At 38.4% G+C, this 25,837-nt stretch overlaps 1 protein-coding gene and 1 long non-coding RNA gene across 2 annotated transcripts in view; one reads left to right on the top strand and one right to left on the bottom strand.

Moving 5' to 3' along the window:
• Positions 1–5,150, top strand: part of AGL (amylo-alpha-1, 6-glucosidase, 4-alpha-glucanotransferase) — a 72,649-nt gene extending 67,499 nt beyond the window's left edge. The window contains exon 34 of the mRNA XM_024233359.3: positions 2,646–5,150. Within this exon, the coding sequence (XP_024089127.2) occupies positions 2,646–2,763 (118 nt within the window). The 3' untranslated portion in view covers positions 2,764–5,150. The remainder of the gene's footprint in view (positions 1–2,645) is intronic.
• Positions 1–23,283, bottom strand: part of LOC129049936 (uncharacterized) — a 29,280-nt gene extending 5,997 nt beyond the window's left edge. The window contains exons 1-4 of the long non-coding RNA XR_008513349.2: positions 23,107–23,283; positions 22,087–22,157; positions 15,438–15,505; positions 5,366–5,513 (exon numbers count right to left, since the gene is read on the bottom strand). This is a non-coding gene — a long non-coding RNA (uncharacterized LOC129049936). The remainder of the gene's footprint in view (positions 1–5,365; positions 5,514–15,437; positions 15,506–22,086; positions 22,158–23,106) is intronic.
• Positions 23,284–25,837: the final 2,554 nt, after the last annotated feature.

Raw genomic sequence — 25,837 nt, 5'->3', positions numbered from 1 at the left:
TCTGGCTGGTGGGAACAAGCAAGTGTTCCCGACGCTGTATGTGTGCCACGTACTGCTGCTTCTCATCCTTTTGGATGGTTCTTTCCTTGTTCTTTTGGTAGCTTCCTCTTGTGAATTTGCTGGTTGGTACACTACAGATACTTGAGTGGGACCCTCTACATATCTTCAGAGTTCTCTCTTTGTACAGCTCCTTCCTCTGTAGTACTCTATTCTGCAAATTGTAGCTGCTTTGTAGTGTTCCTGGATTCTCAGTTCAACTCAAGGAAGTCTGCCAGGCTCCACCTGTGTTCCCCCTCTCTGTGCCAAATCCTGGAAACTCTCAAGGCAGTAAGGTATGGTAATCATAGGGTTTGCTTCATTTGTTTCTCATTCCTCAAGGATCACTATTTGTTGCCTAATGTCTAATGTCTTAATGTCCAGTTCTTTAGTTGTATCAGACAGGAGGGAAATTCCGTCCATACTACTTCCTGTTTGTCACATATGGAAGTCCTTCCTTGCTTTCTGGCCCAGCAAGGTTTTCAACACTCATCTTTTGCTTTCACTACCCCAGCCTGGAATTGGGCAATTCTCTAAGCAGCCCTTGTTCTTTATAGTGAAAAATGTTATTTAGAAGCCAGATCTGAGCACATGGTGTATTGATTATTACTATGACCCCCAGCAGATAGGGCTAGGGAATATATAATAATACATAAACATAGGTAAATACATACACACTTATCTTCATCTCAATGTATCCTGTCTATGTGTATTGAAAACCTGAGTTTATACCAGTTCAATCTATTGCTCAGTGTTTAATTCTATTTTTCTCCCTTTCTATATTTGTAATTCCCTTTTCCAACAATGAATAACCTACTTCCCACATTGGGCTATCACCACCACATAGAGTCTGCTCACCCAGCTTGGGCCTGATACCCCACACTAAGCAACCTCTATGTGTGGAGCCCTCCTGGCACCACTTCGGTTCTAACTACCCACTCTGGACCACTCTCGCCCTTGGTGGACTCCCTCTTCATACCTCTTGGACTCTAACATCCTGCTCCATACTACCTATTACCGTTTCCCCTCCATTTCTGGTCACCTACCTTGCTCTGTCCCACCTAATGACTTCAGGATGAATTTTTCAGGAAAGCAAGGGAAAGGGGACTTCCTTATATTTGTATGGATACATTCCATGTCCTAGTGTCCAAGTCTAATTATGGGCAGCATATTCATGGTTTTGTAACCTCATTTTGTTTTTTAATTTTGGTATCTGTTAGTTTGCTAGAGCTGCAATAACAGAGCACTACAAACTGAGTGACTTAAATAATAGAAGTTGTTAAACAGCAGAATATTGTCTCACAGTTCTGGAGGCCAGAAATCTGAAAAATCAAGACATGGGCAGAGCCATGCTCCCTCTGAAGGCATTAGGGAAAGTTCTCTTCCAGCCCTCTCTCCTAGCTGCTGATAATCCTGTGGCTTGTGGCAGCAAACTCCAATCTTCATGTGGCATTATCTTAACTAATTACATCTGCAGTGACCCAATTTCCAAACAGGTTCACATTCTGAGGTACTAGGGGCTAGGACTTCAACATACAAATTCTGTGGAGATATAATTCAACATATTACAGATGCCCAGGTATCCAAATTCAGTCATTTGGCATTTTACTCTGATGTAGCTTGAATACTTGGAAACATACATTTTCTATATTTTCCATGTTTCTATGACAGTTTTTTAAATATGGTACCTAGCTGATATTAGTTATTATCCAAAATACCCTGTTTTACCTAATGGGATTATTTTTTACCATTTTTACTATGAAATATTTGATGCCCACTGAAGCGTGTATGTAATATAGCCCTGAGTTACAAACCATAGTAATGAAACAAATATGTTCCCACAACCCAACTTAAAAATGAAACATTACAGATATCTGTACTTTTTTAAATTTGTGTTTCATTTTTAAGAGATTACATTGAAATTAACAATAAATGTGATGTGCTAACATCACTGTGTTCTGATGAGGGCTGGAACAAGTTATTTAACCTCTATAAATCTCTCTTACCTCTCTGTAGATAGGAATACTTATGGTACCTTCCTTATAGGGAACTATAAGGAACATTAAATCAGATAATATACATAAAAGCAGTTAGTATTAGAACATAAATGCATAATAAATACTAAGTTTATTATTCAGTAGCAAGAGAAATTAAGTGGCATTTTTTTCTTTAAGTAGAAAGTACTCTGGAATGCCATTTTTCCCCCCAATCATAGTTCTTAGTGTTTCTTCATTACTTTTAGTTTTACAGTTTATCAAGATCATACATAACACATCTGCATAATTACAATTTGAGTCTCATAAACAAAATTATGCCTGAGAGAATATTTATCTCTATATTTATATGTAGCTTGTAATGGTAGTTTCTTCTATGTTTTTAATACATAAAGGGATTCCTTGTATTTAAAAGTCTCCAGTTCCAAAGATGGAATGTCAAAGAATAATTTCAGTCTAAATTCATTTGTATGTCTTTAGGATATTGTTTTATTTTGTAGCAAATGACTACATGTGATTATTTTGTACACTAGAAGGCAAAAATCACCAGGTCTTGCCTATTTTGTTAATATGTATTAAATTACGTCTTTGTAAAATGTCTTTTCTTTCATTCAGATCCCCTTGGAAAGGACTTCCAGAACTGACCAATGAGAATGCCCAGTACTGTCCTTTCAGCTGTGAAACACAAGCCTGGTCAGTTGCTACTATTCTTGAGACACTTTATGATTTATAGTTGATTACAGATATTAAGTATGCAATTACTTCTATTATAGAATGCAAGGTCATCATATGTAAATGCCTTATATGCACAGGCTCAAGTTGTTTTAAAAATCTCATTTATTATAATATTGATGCTTAATTAGGTATGATTGTAAAAGCATTGATTTTTTCTTAATGTACAGAGGTAGATTTCAATTTGAATCAGAAAGAAATATCATTACCAATGAAATGTGTTTGAGTTCAGTAAGAATTATTCAAATGCCTAGAAATCCAGAGTTTGGAAAAGAAAAATCATGTCATCTTCTATTTGTACAGAAACGAAAATAAAATATGAAAATATAATAATGAAAGAAATGAAAAGATAGCTTTTAATTGTGGTATATATAATCTTCAGTAACAATACATACTGAATACGCTGTGGTTCATTAATATTATCACCACTTACTATAGTATTCTTAATACAATGCTCACTGCATTTAATAAATATTTAATAAATGGTGAATGATAGAAGTTTCCATCTACAATATATGTTCCTAAATGGAGCACAGATGTTCAAACTATGCTTTCATTTTTTCACTGATACATTAATTTTTGTGTAATGAATGCCAACAGTATATTTTATATGATTTACTTATGTGAGGAAACATGCAAAGCATTAGGAAATTTATTTCCTAAAAACAGTTTTGTAAAATTAGTATTGAGTTCTAGTTTACTATTATAAGATAGCTTACATTTTCAAAATGGAAATTGTTGGTCATATTTCTAGAACTTTAAAGAAAAAAGAGTGTTATATTAGTTTTCTAAAACTCAACTATCTTTAGTCATGTTCAAAAATCTATTGCTAGATCATAGTAGACACTGGTTTTCTATTAACTCAAAATCTACATTGACAGGTTTAACATTGAGAAGAATCTTAATAAAAATATGGATATGAATTCAGTAGATATCTGAAATTCAATAAAATCACTGGAAGTTTTTCATGATAACTTATTTTAAGATACCTTAAAAATCTTAAAGTCACAAAAGGAAAAAGGTTTTTAACATTTATATGAGTTAACATTTTTTCATAGAACTTATTACCTAGACAGAATTTTTTACTGTTTTTTACTGTTTTCTTAAGAAAACAGTTAAATCATTATGCATTCAGTTGGAAGAAAGTAGTGGCAAGAATTCTTTCATTGCTATATAATATTCAGTGGCTCATTTATACCTAATAAAATAATGGTATTTTAAAATAATGCTACTTTTAAAGTAGCATTTTTTTAGTTAGTTTACAGGTTACATACTCAAAACCTTAACTATGACTAAGAAATTAAAGAAGAAAACCAGCAAACTAAAACTTCTGGGCAGCAAAAATATATAAATGCTTCAGATGTCAAATACCCATGCTTGAAAGCTCGTGTAATTTACTTTAAGATTATCTGCCTGCTCTTCTTCAAAGCTGACCTTGCTTTAGAAATAGTTTTAACTAGCTTAGTTTTCTGGTTTCCAAAACTAAAACAGATTAAATCCTACAAATTTAAGGACAGTTGTGACAGTAATCTGACCACTATCTATAAACACATTGGACATTGGTTTCCAAATCTCCCTTTCTTCTTCAGTTCCTTCCTTGTTCAATATATAACCTCTCTAAACTGTGCAGGTAAAAGGAATGACTGTCCTTGAGAGAACCATTAGTTTATCAAAGGTTTATGTAGTTTTGTTGCTGTACCCTAACTTTGATATTAAGGGAGGTAAGAAAGGTAACAGAAAACCAGCATATTTAATCAAAGCAAGAAGTAATCGCTGACAGTTAAATGTGACCAAAAAAATTAAAAGTTCACAATTTTTTTAATGTAGCCATTTGGGGTTATCTCTAGTAAGGCAGATACCCACGTTGGTAAATTTTTAGGATATTGTGTTGCACTAGAAAACTAAGTGGTTCACATTTCTAATGAGGAAGATTAATGAAAGAACATTGTTATATTCTGCATGGTATATTTTAAAGTTTAAGAAGGCATGTTAAACATTATTTTCTCTATGGTAGTTAAAATACAGGATTAGATTTTTAACAGGTGTCATTTGACTAAAGAATGTTTAGGTAGAATGCTTCATACTTGGGTGATGCTGGATAGGGTAGTATTATATTATATTTCAACAATGGACTATGCCTTGGTTTTTCACTAATCACAATCAAAATTACTCTTTAACATGATAAATGAATTTACCAGTTTGGTATGCTGTTGTATTTTAATAAGTTTTCAAAGATAATTGGGAAAACAGACTGGTCATATTTATGAATATTGTAACATATGTGAATTGTGATCCATTTCTGATATGTCTTGAACTACTCTGTCTAGTGGGCAAATGTCATTGTTACCTCTGTGTGTTAAGAAAATAAAAATATTTTCTAAAGGTCTATATTTTGCTTTCATTCGTAGTCATTGCGCCCAGCTAATTTTTTATTTTTTACTTACTTTTTATTTTGTAGAGACAGGATTCTACACTATGTTCCCTAGGTTGGTCTCAGCCTCCTGGCCTCAAGTGATCCTCCTGCCTCAGCCTCCTAGAGGCAATTAATTTGTCAGTGCTGACCAGAGCCATTTATTCAGTGCTTGCCTACTTTAGGTGCTTACCTTTTTGCAGAAGGCAGAGAGGAGGAAGAATTTTAGACTGTTTTGATTATTTATTTCATTAGGCATGTTGAAATTAGGAGCAAAATCAACTTCCAATGTATAAATCTGTTAGAAACTATACACTTCTTTTCTGGTGACAATGGGCCTCCTGGAAAAATAAAAATAATTTTTTTTAATAAATAAAAATAAGCTGCGCACTTTCCTGGTACTTCTTGAAACCTTTTACTCAAGTGTGAATTTTTTATTTACCTTTGATCAACTTACAGTAAACACTACAGGCCAGAAGACATATATACGGGCCTCCTAAAGTAGCCAAAATTTTTTTACTTTTCATCATATTACTGAATAATATACATATTTATAGAAAAGCATCTAATGACCAAAGTTGATGAATCTGGTCTTTGCCTTAGTTTCTGTTGGTTTCTTTTTGCTGCAGATATGTATATCTTCATCTTCAGATAAAAGATATTAACCTAAAAATCCAAACCTGTAACTACCACAGCAAACTTGCCAAAGTTACTTACATAGAACCTCAATGTGCCAATATAATAAACTCATGGAATTTGCTTAGTAGTTGTTGGTTCCCTCCCCCAACCCCCCCAATTTGTATGAGCCTTGAATTATAGAGTAGTGCTAATACTTTGTCATTCTGGCTGTAGTTATTTTGGTTAGAGCAGGGGTTTTGTTTTTGTTTTTGTTTTTGTTTTTCTAAAGAGTCTTGCTTTGCTGCCCAAGCCTGATGACAGACAGCTCGTTACAGCCTCAACCTCCTGGGCTCAAACTACCCTCCCACCTCAGCATCCCAAGTAGCTAGGATGACAGGCATGCAACTACTGCACCCACCTAACTTTTGCATTTCTTTTTTTGTAGAGATGTGGGTCCACATTGTGTTGTCTAGGCTGATCTCAACCTCCTGGCTCAAGCAATCCTCCCACCTCATCCCACCTCAGCCTCCCAAAGTGCTATTATAGGCGTGACCATTTCTGGCCAGCTTTTTTCTTTAATCAGATCTTTCAGCACTTGCCTCCACCTTTGTAATCTCTACTGTCTCTTCAAAATTTACGTCAGTCTCAATAATAACCATTGTTTCTATTTCCTTCCAGTTTTTTTTTTTTTGTATAAGTGCATGTGGTATGAGGTGAGACACTACTTACCCTTTTTTTCCAAATTGTTAAATCCCAAACTTATAAGTTGCATATGATTTACGGGAAGTCCTTTTTTAATCTTGAATTATTCTTTACTAGTAGGGTCTACTTCTAGAATATACTGTTTTCTGTGCCCATTCACCTATTTCACTGTTATAGTTTTTGTTTTAATATTTGTTAGAGCATTTTGTCACCACCTTTTTCTCTCATCAGTTCCCTCGTCTTCTTTTTCAGAATCTTATTTATTCCCACCTATTTTTTCTTTGTATGTATTTTTCCAAATCCAAAAACTATTCTCAGCATTTTTACTAAACATGCCCTCATACTATTAATTTGATAACAACAGACATGTTGACATTATTTAATCTTAAAACATAAGCTATTTATTTAAAAATTTTTAGCTTGTTGGAATTCTTCCTCATTTTTATGTTTATGATTGCTGTGGTCCATTTTGGTTCAATTTGGTGGTCAATTGGTCAGAATCGAAAATTCAGATTCAAGAAACATTTATGGAGCCCCTACTATATAAGCAATTTTACATTGGAGGTATTATATCCCTTTTATAAATCAGAACATTGATAATCTTACCATAAATTCTTGGACCCAAGACTCAAACTCTGATTTTCCTACCACAAATCCTCTTACACAAACCCTCAAGATTGCTGTCTTCTGTGCTTGCCCTCCTGCTTCCTCCAACCATCAACCCACAGGACCCACTGTTGCTATTATCAGTTTGCCATGGAAAGCATTTAGGTCTGTTCTCCTTGGGCCTAGGTATACTTCCTTATTATTACCTGGCCAAAATTCTGTATTTGCAGCCATCTGCACTAATAAGATAACCCATATGTTCCTGGCTAAGTGTGTAGACTCGGTGCCAAGCATGGGCTAGGTTATACAAGTAGGACAAATTTGCAAATGTAAGTATCTTATCAAGGAAGGTGAAACAGAAAAGTCAGAGACAACAGGAAGTGTTAATAATTAAGAGAAGGCCAACTGGTTAAAGTTGGTCCAAAGGAATTTCGGCCAAAAAGCGGGTCCCATGCCCATACATTTTTAATACCAAAGGAAACAATCTATGGAAATTTACTAAAAAATATGGCACGTAATTCTGCAAGTGCTCAATGTTAATATATTTATTGTAATGGATATATTTTCAAAGTACAAAACTGAGCACTAAGTCTTATTAGATATCTTTTTTTATCACATAAAGGAGCAGTACTCCAAAAATGATTTATCTTGGCTCCCACATCACATTCAATGGATCACAGTCTTTTCACTTTTACCTGACTGCAGATTTCTACTCATACTCTTATCTTGTGCATAGATTAACATGATAATCTTTAAATTGATCACAATTTATCCCTCATGGAACTATGAGGAAAACCTTTCTTGAACACTGATGCTGTCCATCACTGGTCAGAGGACATTGAGGATTCGCTATGATTTGGCCTCAGTCTCTTTCCAGTCCTATTGTCATAGTGTCTGCTTGCTCTTTCCAAAGCTGATTACTTGCCTCCCTGAACCTTTGTTTCTTCAGTTGTAAAAACAGTGACTAACATCTCTGGGTAGTAAGAATTCACGAGGGCAACCCACAGTATATTTAAGTTTCACTGCCTATAATAGAACCTAAATAACAATGGTCTACATAAGATAGATGTTGAGGGTGTGCACCCCAGAGCTGATATGATGGTTCCATTGTCATCAAGAACCAAAGCTAGCATTTAATGACATAGAATATTCAAGAACTTCTCAAATATTTCTTTTAATATGAGCTTATTGTCTCTTAGATGTTATAAGCAGGAGTAGACAATAATCTGTTTACTTTTTGTAATGTTTTTAGCGTCAGAGTCTCACTCTGTCACCCAGACTGGAATGCAGTGGTATGATCATAGTTTACTACAGCCTCCAACTCCTGGGCCCAAGTGATCCTCCTGCCTCAGCCTCTCAGAGAGCTGGCACTACAACCATGTGCCACCAAGCCTGGCTAATTTTTAATATTTTGTAGATATAAGGCCTTACTGTGTTGCCCAGCCTGGCCTCAAACTCCTGAACTCAAGCGACCCTCTAGCCTCAGCCTCCCAAAGTGTTGGGATTACAGGCATGAGCCGCTGCACCCAGCCTATTTATTTTAACAATAGGGGAAACAACTCAAAGTTTACATCATCTAAACTGATGGCAAATTTTAAGGCTTGGCTAAAATAACAAATTTTCTCACCTAAAAAAAATCTGTAATTTTATACTTTAAAGAAGCAGAAGAGCTATTACTGAAGTCTTTACTAATAAAGCAAGATAGAATTTTATAGGAATTTTTGTTCGTTTTGGTTTGGTTGATTTTAATTCTACTTTGGTCTGTCTCATCATTGGACAATGTGGGGAAATGTATTTCAGACAAATAAATGAACGAGCTTGCAATAAATAGAGTGTGACTGTTTGATAGACTTCCGTTCTTTCTGAATGTCTACAAAAGATAAGCTTTTTAATTTTTTTCTTTAAGCAACTTCAAAGCACTAACTCTTAGACCTAGAGATCTGTTTCCTTTTTTTTTTTTTTTTTTTTGAGCTAGAGTCTCACTGTTTTTCCTAGGCTGGTCTTGAATGCCTGAGCTCAAGCAATCCTCCTGCCTCAGTCTCCCTCAGCCTTCAGAGTAGCTGGGATTACAGGCACGCAACCCACATCTAGGTAGAGATCTATTTCTATTAGAGATTCACTTACTGGAATTCAGCTCTGCATACTCAGAAATAAGCAAATATATGCTTGCCTCGGGGGTCTTCATTTCTGTGTGTTTCCCGTAATGTCATTGTTCCACTGAGCCAATTGTGAGTCTAGTGTTTAAAAATATGCCATTTCCGTAAGACACAGTTCCCTAAAACCAGTGCTTCCAACCCTTTACATGTTATAGAACACATGTAAAAAGATAAGCTTGGACTGAGTGTGGTGGCTCACGCCTGTAATCCCAGCACTCTGGGAGGCTGAGGTGGGAGGATTGTTTGGGCCCAGGAGTTTGAGACCAGCCCGTGCAATATAGTGATACCCCCATCTCTACAGAAAAATTTGAAAATTAGGCAGGCATGGTTGTGTACACCTGTGGTCCCAGCTACTTGGGAGGCTAAGGCAGGAGGATCACTGGAGCCCAGGAGGTCAAGGCTTCAGTGAGCTGTGATTGCACCAGCCTGGGAGACAGTGCCAGACCCTGTCTTTAAAAAAAAAAAAAAAAAAAAGGCCGGGCGAGGTGGCTCACGCCTGTAATCCCAGGACTTTGGGAGGCCGAGGCGGGCGGATCATGAGGTCAGCAGATCGAGACCATCCTGGCTAACACGGTGAAACCCCGTCTCTACTAAAAATACAAAAAATTAGCTGGGCGCGGTGGCGGGCGCCTGTAGTCCCTGCTACTCGGGAGGCTGAGGCAGGAGAATGGCGTGAACCTGGGAGGCGGAGCTTGCAGTGAGCCGAGATCCCACCACTGCACTCCAGCCTGGGCGACAGAGCAAGACTCCATCTCAAAAAAAAAAAAAAAAATATATATATATATATATATATATATATAGCTTGGGAGGCTGAGACAGTGAGACAGGAGGATCACTTGAGCCCAGGAGTTCAAAACCACCCTGGGCAATAAAACCCCATCTCTACTAAAAAATTTAAAAATTTGTTTGGTGTGGTGGCACACACCTGTGGTCCCAGCTATTAAGGAGGCTGAGGTGGGAGGATCACTTGAGTCCAGGAGGTCAAGGCTGCAGTGAGCTATGATCATGCCACTACCTTACAGCCTGGCTGACAGAGCGAGACCCTGTCTCAAAAAAACACACAAGAAAAAGACTGGGCTTAGTGGCTCACACCTGTAATCCTAGTACTTTGGGAGGCTGAGACTGATGGATCACTTAAGGTCACGAGTTTGAGACCAGCCTGGCCAACGTGGTGAAACCTTGTCTCTACTGAAAATACAAAAACTAGCTAGGCATGGTGGTGCACACCTGTAGTCCCAGATACTTGGGAGGCTGAGGCAGGAGAATTGCTTGAACCCAGGAGGTGGAGTTTACAGTGAGTTGAGATCCTGCCATTGCACTCCAGCCTGGGTGACAGTGAGACTCTGTCTCAAAACAACAACAAAAAGATAATTAGCATGCTGTGGTAAAAGAGAGGTGGATACTTCTGGCTGGTGACAAACAGCCAGAAACGCGTTGCCTAAAGAGCTAGGGAAAACTGTTTCATCACTCCTGTAACCCATTCATCATAGAGTCCTACATGGGTTGGGAAGCTGCCCCCAACACAGACATCAATTACTGTATCTTGTGCCCAATCTAAGGGAGAACAAACTACTTATAATGAAAGGGGAAATTGTTATGTTGGACTTAAGGGGATAGTTAATCAGTTTTCAGCCTATAAATTTCTTTTGTTGTTTTGTTTGTTTTCTTTCAGTGAATGGAATATAAATTTCTTATGGAATGTTTAATTGCTTTCCTAGAGAAAAAGAAATTGTGTTTTGAAACATAATATATGCATTTTTAAGGAACAACAATTAAGTGAACAGCGTGAACCCACCACAGAGTTAAAAACGAAAACAAATATCCTGCCCCTATTTTAGACAATACTACAGCCAAGCAAAGATAGTAGCTGTTTATTTCAGGAATTCCTGTCTAGGAAGATGAGGCTGTAAACCAACTAAAACAGCTAGCTCACCAGTATTTTTCTGATAATTATCTTGCTCATCAAGATTTATTTTAAAACACTTGCCTCATTTTGTCCACCAGTACAAAGCTATTATTTTTAAACTCTGCCTAATCCCAACCAGCTCCACCTTGCAATACCTGCCTTAAAAATCACCCGGCCATGTTCCAAAACTCTGTAAATACCTTTCCCTAACTTACCCCTTCTGAGAAAATATTAAGATTTTGTTAAGACGGTATTTTTTCCTTGCAGCAATATGTAAGATGTGACCAACAGATTTTTCTGGAGGTATTTTATGGGAGATTTTTACAGAGCTTTAGAAGATAACCTTACCAGTATCACTAAAGTGCACTGCCTGCCCCTCCAAATTAGATTCCTCTCTGCCACTGGTGGATTCTCCCTCCTGATTTTATGTTAGTCATTTTCCTAATTATCTCTATAGTGTTATAGATGTATATCTTAATATACGATTTAGTTTTGCCGTTTTAACTGTTATATATTTGGAATTCTATTATTTCTAATCTTTTTTAACTTAATTTTTGTAACATATTATGTTCTTGAGATTTATTCCCATTGATGAGTGCAGCTTGTGGCTCATTTTTCTTCTCTGCCATAGTCGATTCCATTGTTTGAATAAACCACAATTTATACATCCATTCAAATTATTCTTTATAAGAAAATAACACCAACTTTAGTCTCTTTTCTTTAATTTAAAAATAAATTTTCCAACATCCTTTTTTTTCTTAATAGAGATGGGTTTCACTATGTCACCCAGGCTGGTCTTGAACTCCTGGCCTCAAGGGATCCCCTCCCCCTCAACCTTGGCCTCCCAAAGTGCTGGGATAACAGACATGAGCCACCATGCCTGGCCAGCTTTAGGCTGTACAGTTCTTTTGTTCACAATATGTGGCATATTACCCAAAATAAAGAAACATTTGAAGAGAAAAGCAACTGTGATAAATAATCAAAAGAAAAAACAGACAAGAGAAGCAGATCAAAATGATGCACTTGCAGAGGTTAGCTGATAGGCCTTTTCAAATAAGATTATAGACATGTTAAAAAATAAGAGAAGGAAATGGTGGCTTACACCTGTAATCCCAACACTTTGGGAGGCAAAAGCAGAAGGATTGCTTGAAGCCAGGAGTTCAAGACCAGCCTGAGCAACATAGGGAGACCCTGTCTCTAAATTAGTAAATAAAGGAAAACACAGAGAATTCCAAAAGAGAATTGGAATCTATATAAAAGTATCAAACGGACATTCTAGAACTGAAAAATATTAATCTGAAATTGAGAACTTATAGAGTAGTTTTAACAGCAGACTGAGTGCTACAAGTAATGAAATCAAAGGCCAATCAATTAAAAATATCGAAACTAAAGCAAAGAGAGAAAAATAATGGAAAGAACCAAGCACCGTTTGTGAGACACATGGGACAGTGTCAAACAGTCTCACACACTTGTAACTGAAGTCTCAGAATCAAGGAAAATGATAACAATGACTGAGAGTTTTTGAAAACTATTTATTGCTCACATTTTACTCCATCTGTCTTATTTTCTTTATTCCTCTTCACACACATGCACAGTACAGTTAACTCCAGTAAATTTAACATTGATGAAACTTTCATCAAATACAACTCCTAATTTCAGGGTTGTCAGTTCACTGAATAATGTCCTCCGTAGCTTATTTTCCGTCGAGTACAGGGTCCAGTTAAGATCAGGTGTGGCATGCAATTGTCATCTTAGTTCCCTTTAATCAGGAATATTTCCACAATATTTCTTTGTCATTTATGACATTTTTGAAGAAAAAAAGTTACCCCACCTCTTACCAAAAGAATATTCTTCATTTTGGATTTATATGAAACATTGAGAAAGGCAAATACATAGACACAAAAAGCAGATTAATGGTTGCCTGGGGATTAGAATGGGAAGGGAAGAGGGAGTGACTGCAGTTGGACATAAGCTTTTTTGTGGGGATGATTGAAATATTCTACCATTAGATTTTGGTGTTTGTTACATAACTTTGAAAATTTACTAAAAATCATTCATGTATATACTTTAAATGGGTGAACTTTTTGGTAAGGAAATTATATTTCAATAAAACTTTTTTTTTTTTTGAGATGGTGTCTCACTCTGTAGCCCAGGCTGGAGTGCAGTGGTGCGATCTCGGCTCACTGCAACCTCCACCACCCAGGTTCATGCCATTCTCCTGCCTCAGCCTCCCGAGCAGCTGGGACTACAGGCGCCCACCACCACACCCGGCTAATTTTTTGTATTTTTAGTAGAGATGGGGTTTCACTGTGTTAGCCAGGATGGTCTCGATCTCCTGACCTCGTGATCCACCCGCCTCGGCCTCCCAAAGTCCTGGGATTACGGGCGTGAGCCACCGCGCCCAGCCACTTTTTTTTTTTTTGAGATGGAGTCTGGCTCTGTCGCCCAGGCTGTGATCTTGGCTCACTGCAAGCTCCACCTCCCGGGTTCACGCCATTCTCCTGCCTCAGCCTCCCAAGTAGCTGGGACTACAGGCACCTGCCACCATGCCCGGCTAATTTTTTGTGTTTTTAGTAGAGATGGGGTTTCACCGTGTTAGCCAGGATGGTCTTGATCTCCTGACCTCGTGATCCACCACCTTGGCCTCCCAAAGTGCTGGGATTACAGGGGTGAGCCACTGCTCCCGGCCCAATAAAGCTTTTTTTAAAAGTTAGATGCAGAGAGAAGAAAATTTCAGAAAAACTGATTAATATCCTCTAAGGTATAGGAGGAGATAATGCATTCAGGAAACAAGAACAGGATGCTATTGTTAAAAAAGGAACACCTGGGGACATAAAAAGAGCTCTTAGATATTGAAAACTCCAGCAGAAACAAAGAATTATACAATAAAGTTCAAGAACTTTCCCAGGGGAGCCAGGATGATGTTGAAGGGAGATCTCAAGGTGACAGGTGTAGAGTGGACCTACAGATCAACCAGTGCAGATTGGAGCTGTCCAGGGAAGAGGGTTCTCTAAGTCATTAAAATTGATAGGATACCTAGTGCATTTGAACTTTTAAGAGGATTCTTAGGTAAAGATGTAGGCTAGATTGTTCCTAAGTACTTAGAAAACTAAGCAAGCAATAACAAAAATAGATATTTAACAATAGAGAAAACAACGTTTTGCAGAAAAGGAAAGGTAATTAAAGTATACCATATGGCTCAGCTGTTAATAAAACTTAAAAGAGTTATTAGTACCATAAATGGTGAATTTTTATTATAGCAAAGTTATGATGAAGTTATACTGACTGGACTGGGGATGGAAAATGTGTTTGTGGTAGAGGCTAGGAGGAATGGGAAGGTGTGTATGAAAGATAATTAAATGGACATCTTCCATAAAAGTCAATAAGTAATGCCTAAAATTGAAAAACAAACAAACAAACAAAAAACAAGAAATAGCAATATAAACATGTTACGTAGCAACATGCAGGTAATACCCAAAACAATCAGTTCAGATATGAAATGGTTGGAAGAACATGAAAGATCAGTAGAAGATGGGGCTGACTGGGTGAACTGGTGTTTGGGGAACAAAACTTACAGATCTCTTAATACTATGGGCAAGGAAGCTTTGATGAAAATTAAAAAAATAGGCCAGGTGCAGTGGCTCACGCCTGTAATCCCAACACTGTGGGAGGCAAAAGGCAGGTGGATTGCTTGAGGTCAGGAGTTTGAGACCAGCCTAGGCAACATGGTGAAACCCCATCTCTACTAAAAATACAAAAATTAGCCAGGCTTGGTGGCACAGGCTTGTGATCCCAGCTACTTGAGAGGCTGAAACACAAAAATCGCTTGAACCCGGGAGGCAGAGTTTGCAGTGAGCCAAGATCATGCCACCGCACTTCAGCCTGGGCAACAGAACGAGACTCTGCCTCCAAATAAATAAATAAATAAAAATTTAAAATAAAATTATATGAAATTAAAAATTGAACCTAGAGAAGAAAAAAGAAACACTGGTCCGTATTAGGGAAATACAGGGACATTTCTGCCTTCAAGACATCTGGCTCTGGTGATTGTTTTTAAGAAGCCAAAGAGATGTATATTTGTATTAAATTATGTACATCGAGGGTGCTTTTAATAAAAAGATCCAGTAACAGAAAATTACTAATGTCCTCATTTCTGAAATGATGTTCATAGTTCAGGAAACTTCCATTTCATGAGCAGGTGAAGAAGAGGAACCCACAAAGGAGATAAAATCTGAGTTTTAGGTTCCCCTCTGCAAGGTAGAAAAACAGTTACTCACTTTATGATATTGCCAAAAGGATTTCCTTCTTTGCCAAGTTTTAAGCTTCCAAATTTTATCTTCTTTACCTCATTTTAGAAGAGAATGAGAGAAAGAAAAGGCAATGAATGGCAGTGTACTGGTGCCTGGTGAGACATTCTCCTTTTTAACTAAGCAGTTTTCCTTTCTGCTTTTTCTTTCCTCAAATCCAAATCCTTAGAGATAGGAATCCAGCATTAATAACTTTCAAGCCCCCTAGGTGAGTCTAATTAACAGTTAGGGTTGAGACCACTGCATCAATGGAAATCAGAATTCTGAAGCCAACAAATTTGACTACCAAGATAAATCAAATATTTTCTGTCATCTTGCCTTTTTTGCCTTTTATACAAAACGTTTACAAACCTGTGATCATATACAGATACATTTCATACCCAGATATTCATTTTCAACAGGTATACAATTATTTCATTACATATCATATGAGAATTAATTTGTTCTAAGGGAAAAGTTCCAGGTGTAACACTTCTAGCTCTGTGTTCATGTACATGAAAACTGAGGTTCACAAGAATTAAATGACTTACAGATAAAATGAATATCATACCTTAGGAATCTTGAGATATGAGAATGAATACTGTCATATCTCAGGAAAGGAATAGTCACAGGAATCTAAGAATTAAGTGAAACAATCTGTCTAAAAATACCAATTTAAAAATAGCATTCATATAAGATGATTATTCCATTAGAACAGTGATTCTCAGCCAGGTGTGGTGGCTCATGTCTGTAATTCCAGGACTTTGGGAGGCCAAGCTGAGAATCCCTTGAGGCTAGGAGTTCAAGACCAGCTTGAGCAACATCACTAGACCCTGTCTCAAAAAAAATTTTTTAATTAGCTAGGTGTGGTGACATTTGCCTGTAGTTCTAGCTACTCAGAAGCCTGAGGCTAGAGGATTGCTTCAGCCCAGCAGTTAAAGGTTACAGTAAGCTATGATCACACCACTGTACTCCAACCTGGGTGACAGAGCAAGACCCTATCTCTATTAATAAAACAAAATTAATAAATTGCCTCTCTGGAGAGATTTACCAATATCTGGAGACAATTTTAATTGTCACAACAGAAGAGTGCTACTTGCCTCTAGTGTGTTGCTAAACATCCTATACAGCATAGGACAGGCCCTCACAATAAAAAATTATTGCAGCCCAAAATGCCAATAGTATTGAGGTTGAGAAACCCTGTACTAGAATACATTAATATTTAAAACACAAAATAAGTGACTTTTATATCTCAATATTACCTTTATCATCTCCAAAATTACCTCTATCAGTAAAATGAATATTCACCATATTAATAATTGGCTGAATAATTTGTTATATTGAAAGCAAAAGACATAGCTTTGAAGCAGCAGCGAGAGTTTAAGCTTGGTTTAAAGCATCAAAAGGGCCACTACTCTTTTTGAGAAGTTTCCTGGTTAGAATTTACTAAACCTAATATATTTTTCTTTACATGGGGCCCTAAGACTCATCCTATTCTTGGATGCATTACTAAGGTACTCACTCTCATTCATCCACCACCTAATGACATGACATAAATGACTCAGAATGCCCTTATGATAGAGGCAGGAGGCAGACAAATGCCTAAGCAGATAGGGACAGGTCCTCAGTGAAACCCTACCTCCAAGCAGAAGACAGTTTAAAGCCTGAAAACCAAGCTACAAGTCAAATCCATGGACCAGATTGAGAACCTGTCTTCCCATTTGACATGCTTTTCTCTGATCCCCAAGCTTCACCTATTTTACATATACCTACCCTTTCCTAATTGGTTTTCTACACTGCCATGCCCACCTTTGAGTGGTGCCTTTCTTTGCATACTCACAAACCAATCAGCATGCACTCCCTTATTTTGAGTCCATAAAAGCCCTGGACTCAGCCACACTGGGAGAGAAACCACCTGACTGCAAGGGTGGGGGACCACCCCCATGTCTCCTCCCCACTGAAAGCTTTTCCATCGCTCAATAAAATTCTTCTCCACCCTCTTCACCCTTCAAATTGTCAGTGTATCCTTATTCTTCTTGGATGCAGGAGAAGAGCTCAGGAACTGCCTAATGCGGGTATGAGTCATAACACAAGCAGGCCGAGTGGGCAGGGTGCCTCCAGCAGCAGGCCTAGGGCCAAGCAAGGCCCAGGCAGTTGGGGGGCAGCGCCAGCTGTGGATGTCCTCAGTCAGCAAAGTGACTGAGAAAAATCCTGCATCACTTAGAAATGGAGTACACTTTACATGGAACACTGGAGGTCAAACTCCTGCCAAATCCATCAAACCACTCAACAGGCCTGTGAGAGCCACAGCATCAAACCCAAGACTACTACATAATCTATTGTCTTGACAAAAGTAAGTAGGATGGTGGAAAGGCTACATGCTGTGTGTTAAAGACTGCTTCCTGATCTAACATGTTTAAAGTTCCAAAAATTGTTCATAGGTGCTACGTTTTATTGACATTTAACTTGAAAATGCATTTACCAGCTGGTTGTCATAACTGCCTTCCTACCCTGGAGGCAGAGGTTGTGGTGAGCTAAGATCGCATCATTGCACTCCAGCCTGGGCAACAAGAGCGAAACTCCATCTCAAAAATATATACATACATATTTTTTTTCTCAGAAATGAAACTTTTCTTTCCTTTTGGACCAATATTGACCATATTTCTTTTTTTTTTCTTTTTTTTTTTTTGAGACAGGGTCTTGCTCTGTTGCCCAGGCTGGAGTACAGTGGTGCAATCATAGCTCAGTGTAGCCTCAAACTCCTGGGCTCAAGCAATCCTCCTGCCTCAGCCTCCTGAGTAGCTAGGACTACAGGCACATGCCATCATTTCCAGCTAATTTTTTTTTAATTTTTTAATTTTTTGTAGAAATTGGGTCTTGCTTTGTTGCTCAGGCTGGTCTCAAACTCCTAGACTCAAGCGTTTCTCTTGTTTCAGCTTCCCAAATCACTGGGATGATAGGCATGAGCTACTGTGCCCAGCCATGTGGGTGTTTTTGAATAATAAATGTAAAGAAACTCCAAATCAAGCATTACTTTTATATTCATGACATTGAGATTTGTATATAAAAGAAAACAGTTATAGATTATCATCTAGATATTTGTTTCCCATTTCTCCTTAATTGGGGATCTCAGGTCATTATGATTCAAAATTCAAAACATGGGAAAAATAGACAGACTTATCACATAGTGAGACCTTGTCTCTGCAGAAAATTTTAAAAATAATAATAATAAAGAAAAAAAGATTTTTTTAAAAAAGAACAAATTTTTCTGAGATTTTCCCGGGGCCCTGAAAATCCCAGTTATTAATTAGTTTGAGGTCAAAATTTAGATTTTGATTTTGGGAAGTTGTAAAAAATGTCAAAAAGGTTAAAGACTTGTTTAAAATAGAATCACAGGTCACTGTGAAAAAATACTTAGTTATCATTTAATCAAAGTAGCAACTGAAAGACTTCAAAGGCAAAATACAGAAAACTGTAGCTGTAGGAAAAACCTTACCTCTCCTAATAGAGAATGCTCAGTTTCCTTAAGTAATCAACGATTTGATAAAGACAACATGAAACGTAGAAAATTACTTTGATAATGGCTGGGCGAGGTGGCTCACGCCTCTAATCCCAGCACTTTGTGAGGCCCGGGGGGCGGATCACCCAAGGTCAGGAGTTAGAGACAAGCCTGGCCAACATGGTGAAACCCCATCTCTACTAAAAATACAAAAATTAGCCGGGCATGGTGGTGCATGCCTGTAATCCCAGCCTTTTCCTCCTGCAGCAAGCCAAGATTGAACCACTGCACTCCAGCATGGGTGACAGAGGGAAACCCTGTCTCAAAAAAAAAAAAAAAAAAGCAAAAACCTAAAAGTTAATACAAGGGGTTTTGTTTTAATGCTATGTTTGATATACATGAAGTAATAGGTACTACATTTTTATTTGTACTTTTTGTGCTTAGATTCAATTTATGATTTTTATAATTTTAAATATTTACTATAGAAAACATAAGCTCAGGCCAGGCTCAGTGGCTCACACTGTAATCCCAACACTTTGGGAGGCTGAGGTAGGAGGAAGAATAAATAATATGAACAACCAATGGAGTAAGATTCCTGTGGATGAGGATGTAGAAGGGTGTAGCATAATAACCACAGGACCAGCCAAACTGATAACAAATGTCAAGTTGCCTTTTAGGTATAACAAAACCAAAAATTGCAAGTCATGCAGCCCAGGCATATGTTGGGAGAAAAGCTGAGTGTTGGCAGAAGCTGAGGCAGGGCTTGCATGTCTGACATAATGTAAAAGAGTCTTGGAATATGTCCAGGGTCCAGGATCTAAAACCCCTTGTGGCCTTTGCAACAACAAGCTCTGTGCTAAAGGGTGGAAGGCTACCCTGATGCACCATAATCTAAGCCCAGGGCATAAAACCCCTTTTGGCTTGGATAGAACCCCGGGCTTGTGACTCTGGAATGTGTCTAGACTTGCTGGCTCCTTGCTCCTTGCTCTCCCAGGATCAATTGTATCTTGATTTAAAAGAACCTGCTCTCTATTATCTCAAGTAGCAGAGCAGATGCTAAACCGTCACAGCTGTAAATCATGTGCTTTAATGCAACACTCCCTTTTGACTCCCACATTCTCACCACCTGTTTCTTTGTTTGATCACCAATAAATAGTCTAGGCTTCCAGAGCTAGGGGCCTTCGCAGCCTCCACACTCGCGATGATCCCCTGGACCCACTTCCTCTCTCAAACTGTCTTTTTCTCATTCCTTTGACTCCGCCAGACTTCATCACCCCCACGACCTAGTGTTGGGTCTGATCACCCCAACAGGCATACACAACAGAAAAAGCTTTGACCTCTAACAACACCTGGAACCAACTATTCCTCCCCTCAAAACATGCCTGCAATCCGAAGGATTTTCAGAAGTGAGGGGTCTCCTGACCTGGAAGACCTAGGGCTAAAATCTGCCTCAACATGCTTTACTGTAAATGGTCAAATCTGAAGCTCCCCAGTCGAATCCTGCCAAGCCAACATTCCCAAATCCTGTCTCTTGCCCTCTGATCTCATAAAACTTGCCCCAGACTCCAAAGTGGGGGACAGATTTGAGCCTGCCTTTTTGCTGCCAGTTCTATAATAAAGCCTTTCTTTTCTCAACAGCTGGTGCCATAGTTATCAGCTTCTGTGAGCATCAAGCAGTGAGCCCATTTGCTCCGTAACAGATCATACCATAAAGAGGTAATAACCACTGAGAAAGGAGATAAAGTACAGAGCAGTGAGAACGCACAATGCATGAGTTAATGAAGGGTGTTGTTTTAAGCCTCCGCATCCACAAATGCACTCATAGTCTCACAGGATGAAAGCAGGGTGTTGGTCAGGCTATAGTTCTCAAATAGGACTTGAGGAAATTTTCCAAACCCATTCAGATTGTTAGCAAAATTCAATTCCTAGCAGCTAAAGGGCTAAGGCCCCCAGTCCCTGGCTGGCAATCAAGCAAGGGCCTCTCTCAGCTCCTAGGCCTTCTGCGGTTTCTTGCTATATGATCTGCCATACACAATTTACAACATGGATGTTTGCTTTCTTTCAGGCCACCCAGAGCACGTCTCTCTTATCTCCTCTTTGACTAGCCAGGGAAAAGTCTCTGCTTTTAAAGGACTCACCTGATTAGATTAGGCCCAGCAAGGACATTTTCCTATTATTTTGTTGGGTTTGTTTGTTTGTTTGTTTGTTCATTGTTTTTTGAGACAAGGTAATGCTATATTGCCCAGGCTGTTCTCACATTCCTGGGCTCAAGGGATCCTTGGAATGGATCTCACATTCCAAGGGCTCAAAAGGCCTCAGCCTCCCAAGTAGCTGGGATGACAGGTGTACACCACCATGCCTGGATATAAAAGATGGAATCAGTGTTACTGATTTCTCTTCACTATCTTAAAGTCAACCAAAAAGGACCTTAAACAGATCTGCAAAATCCCTTTTGCTATTGTGAAAAACAAAAATTGGACAAGTAAGGATATTAATTTTAACTTTACTCAGGCTATTGCAATGGTAGAGCATCCCCAATCCAAAGATCAGAGTATCTCAGCAGGTGATTTTGCCTTAGAGTTTCAGAGAGAATGGTAATCAAATTTCAGGTGAAGTGATTTACAGTAGAGTGTTTTTGCAAGCAGGGGTAGTATCAGTTGGTTGGCTGAACAGAAAGTGTTTTTCTCTGTATTAGCTAGTTTTTCCAGGGGACAAACGATTCTAATTTCAGTAATCATGAGCCAAGGAACAAGAAGTTGAGATTCTGTGTTTGGCCTTGTCAGCAAATTCATGCAAGAGGGGAAAGTTCTCTGTTTGTCCCTGACACAGGTAAATGGTGGAGTTATCCTCAACTGTTATGGGGGTCATGAGAAAGAGTGGAAAGTGAGTCCTATCTAAGTCATGTGAAGAAAGGTGGTTATTTGCAGAAAGTCCTTTCCTGGAACGCAAAGGTTGGAGGGATTTCTTAACTTGCTGTTCTCCAAGAGCACACGACTCAGGTAAAGTTTAACACGGTCAGCCTTTTGTTCAACACTGAACAACTCAGGTGAGAATAAACCTGGGTGGGACCAAGCAAGGGCTAAGAAACAGTCTCTTGAGAACCCTCGCTGGCGCTGTTCCTGTAAAAATCAATTGAATTACCTATTGAGACGTGGTTAAAAAAAAATCAGCTGTTTCAAAGTCCTGGACATCAAGCATCTTAAAAAGGATGCCTAAAATGAAAAAGAGAAATATTAATATGAAAAGCTGTATTAAAGTAATAGCTTCAGAAGTTAAATCTGAGGGTAACCAATCCAGTGGATTCCAAGAAGTTGGTAAAACTCATTGAGTTTCTTGAGGCTAAAATGTTGATGCTCTTGGTGGTGTCCACAGTCTTAGCTACCTTTCATGTAAAGGCATGCATAACCAGTGTTTTGTCAAACTTCTTTACTGGCCTTGACAGTCACTTGTCCAGAAAGAAATTCATACTGGCCAGGTGCAGTGGCTCACACCTGTAATCCCAGCACTTTGGGAGGCAGAGGTGAGTGGATCACCTGAGGTCGGGAGTTCAAGACCAGCCTGACCAACCCCATCTCTACTAAAAAATACAAAATTAGGCGCATGCCTGTAATCCCAACTACTCGGGAGGCTGAGGCAGGAGAATCACTTGAACCTGGGAGGCGGAGGTTGCGGTGAGCCGAGATCGTGCCATTGCACTCCAGCCTAGGCAACAAGAGAGAAACTCCTTCTCAAAAAAAAAAGAAAAGAAAAGAAATCTGTACATGGTCTGCTATGGTGATGAGTCCTGGAGTTCTTCAAGATTTATAGGAAGTCATTGGTCTTTAGCTCACAGAACTTCTTAAAATTCCAAAGAAAAAGACCCAGCGCAGCACCTGAGAAGGATTTAACTGGTCAAGTTTTAGTTCTTGGTGATGCTGAGTCACACAGAAGGGAGAAAATTTGGAAAATTTTGTTTAGAGGGTTGTAGCCAGATATTGAAGAACACTGGAAGAATTGAGCATTGGGTAATTGTTGATAATTTGTGCAAGGTAACAGGATCCAGTCCAAATTACAGGCATGTACCCAAACTGGTTTTTTCCACAAAAAGTATATAAAGTATGGGGGAAGAAAGTAACTTAAATCTGTACCAGAGAAAACAGAGTTTGCATATCCATCAATTACCTGCAATTTACAAGGAGTGCAACTAACTCAAAGGCAATGAACAGGGCTAGAGTCTGGTAACACTGTTGCAACTCAGGACTATAGTCGGAAAGAGGGGGTATAGTGCTATAGTTTTCCATTGAAACAGAAAATATCTCTCCAGTCACTCCCCTTTTAATCAAAGATGATCTTGAAGATTATCCTTGAACACAAAATAAAGATGGTCTCATTAGATTTGACCTGATTATTTACATAGGTGCTACAAAAATTGTAATGTACCAGAGTCCTTCTTAAATGTGCTTTGCTGAAAATTTAGTAAGAAATGTCACATTAAACTTTTAAAAACTTTTTGAGCTAGGAAGCCAAGCCAAGAACTCACCATCAAATTTCACCTATAATACCTAAAAATTTGGGTGAATTCCTCACTTCTCAAAGTCCATAAAATAGCGTAATATTCACAGTCCTGCCAGGAAATGACAATCTTTACTCATTCTGTAAACCAGATAAGAGTCCAGTTTTCCTAGGTATGCTTTGTAAGCTTTACCTCCATAAAGTTAACCATAGTTCCTTAAAAGTGTCAGATCATATCTGATTAAGTAATCATTCTCAAATGTAACATTTCAAGGAAGACATTTGTTGTATAACCAATGTTTGCAATTAAATCCTGTTAACAAGGAAGACGGACTCATTGAAATTGTAAAAATAACTATATTGCAATGAAAATAAAAATAGTAAGGCCAGATGTGGTGGCTCACACCTGTAATCCCAGCACTTTGGGAGGCCAAGGTGGGCAGATCACTTGAGACCAGGAGTTCAAGACCAGCCTGGCCAACATGGCGAAGCCCCATCTCTACTAAAAATAAAAAATTAGCCAGGCATGGTGGTGCATACCTGTAATCCCAGCTACTCAGGAGGTTGAGGCACGAGAATCACTTGAACCTGGGAGGTGAAGGTTGCAGTGAACTGAGATGGTGCCACCACACTCTAGCCTGGGTGAGAGAGTGAGACCCTGTCTCCAAAAGAGAAAATAATAATAATAATAATAATAATAATAATAATAATCACTGACAGTTTCCAATTCTGGAGAAATCAGGCAAAGAGAAAAATATAAATATTTCATTGCCATTTACAAAAGCGTAATTTAATCAATTATGAGTGACAGCTTAAGAGGAGAGAGAAATGAGTTCCTTATGTTCAGAAAATATAACATTAAACATCAACAATATTCCAAATGAAAGCCACAATTATCCATCAGCTTATCCAGTCCTATGTAAGTAATTCTTGTTCCACTCAGTCTTGAGTTAGCAGTCTCAGAAATCTATCTGCTTCTGAACCACAGTTCTGGAAATTCTGACTCAGTCCACTGGTATAAATTCAGAATTGTTTATGTAATGCCATCAGAAGAGCCTGTGCCCAAGAGTACCTGGACACAGGGCTCCTTTTTCACAGGGCTCTGAAAGAGTCCATCTTTGTTGATTCACTCTGGCCACAGCTATTGCAAGTGCTTCACAGAAGCATCAGAGTAAAACAAAAAACTGTCTATAGATGACAAAAGGCCTTTCCTCTACCCCTCCCCTCCCCTCCCCTTTCCTTTCCTTTCTTCAACAGGGTCTCATTCTGTCACCCAGGCCAGAGTGCAGTGGCACAGTCTCAGCTCACTGCAACCTCCACCTCCTAGGCTCAAGTCATCCTCCTAACTCAGCCTCCTGCGTAGCTGGGACTACTGGTGCACGCCACCAGGCCCACCTAATTTTTTCTGTTTTTTGTAGAGATGAGGTCTCACCATATTTCCCAGGCTGGTCTTGAACTCCTGGGCTCAAGCGATCCACCCACCTTGGCCTCCAAAAGTGCTGGGATTACATGCGTGAGCCACTGGGCCCGGCTGATGACAAAAGGCTTTAAATGGCTAGTAATAGTTATTACTAATAACTTTCCAAAGTAAAAGATCTGATGAGAGTTTATTACAAGAATAATGCAACTGGCAAAAAATGTTTCCATGGCATGCAAAATGAAATGTCAACCCAAAAAAGTTTTAGATAAAATATCTATAAACATAATGATTAATCCTATTTTCAAAGAAGAGTAGATAATACATCTACATTTTGAAAATAAGTGAATGTAATCTTCACAGAGGAGAAAATATTCAAATATAACATATAATAATCCTGAGACACAATACACCATGGATATACTAAACATATAGACTACACCGAGAATATATCAAGTTTATCAAGGAAAGAGACTCAGAAAATCTCGAGTAGATCCTAAACATCTGAATTTGATAAATCTTTGTAGGTTAATGATATGAATCCCCAGTTGAAAACCTCTGGACAAGAGGATGCTAGATTCAAATTAAAGTTGCAACTAACAACATTTTAAAAAATAACTCAAAATATGACCAGTGTTGTTGTACCTTTTTGTCTAACATCTGGGCAAAACAGCACCAAGACTCTGATAAATGGAAATATAACATGGATGGTGAGGACATTGGCAAATCTCTATGAACTTCTTATATAGCACACAATTTCTGAAGTATTTATATTAATAGCATTTTACTCATACAAATTTATCACCTCTTCTGATTTGACAACTTTTCTCAAGGAACTCATCAATAGTAACAAATTAAATAAACCTAATTATTTCTAGCGCCTCCCTTTTTATAAGATGAAAAACAAATTCCTTGTGATTTTTCAGAGTCCTTCTGGAAAACTGGTTTTAGGTGCAAAAGATATCATTTAGGACTTTATATTGG

This window comes from Pongo abelii, chromosome 1 (assembly GCF_028885655.2).
Source record: "Pongo abelii isolate AG06213 chromosome 1, NHGRI_mPonAbe1-v2.0_pri, whole genome shotgun sequence".
In the NCBI taxonomy this organism is placed as follows: domain Eukaryota; kingdom Metazoa; phylum Chordata; class Mammalia; order Primates; family Hominidae; genus Pongo; species Pongo abelii.
Note: the sequence above shows the minus strand (reverse complement) of the source record. Positions and strands in the feature narration are given on the sequence as shown.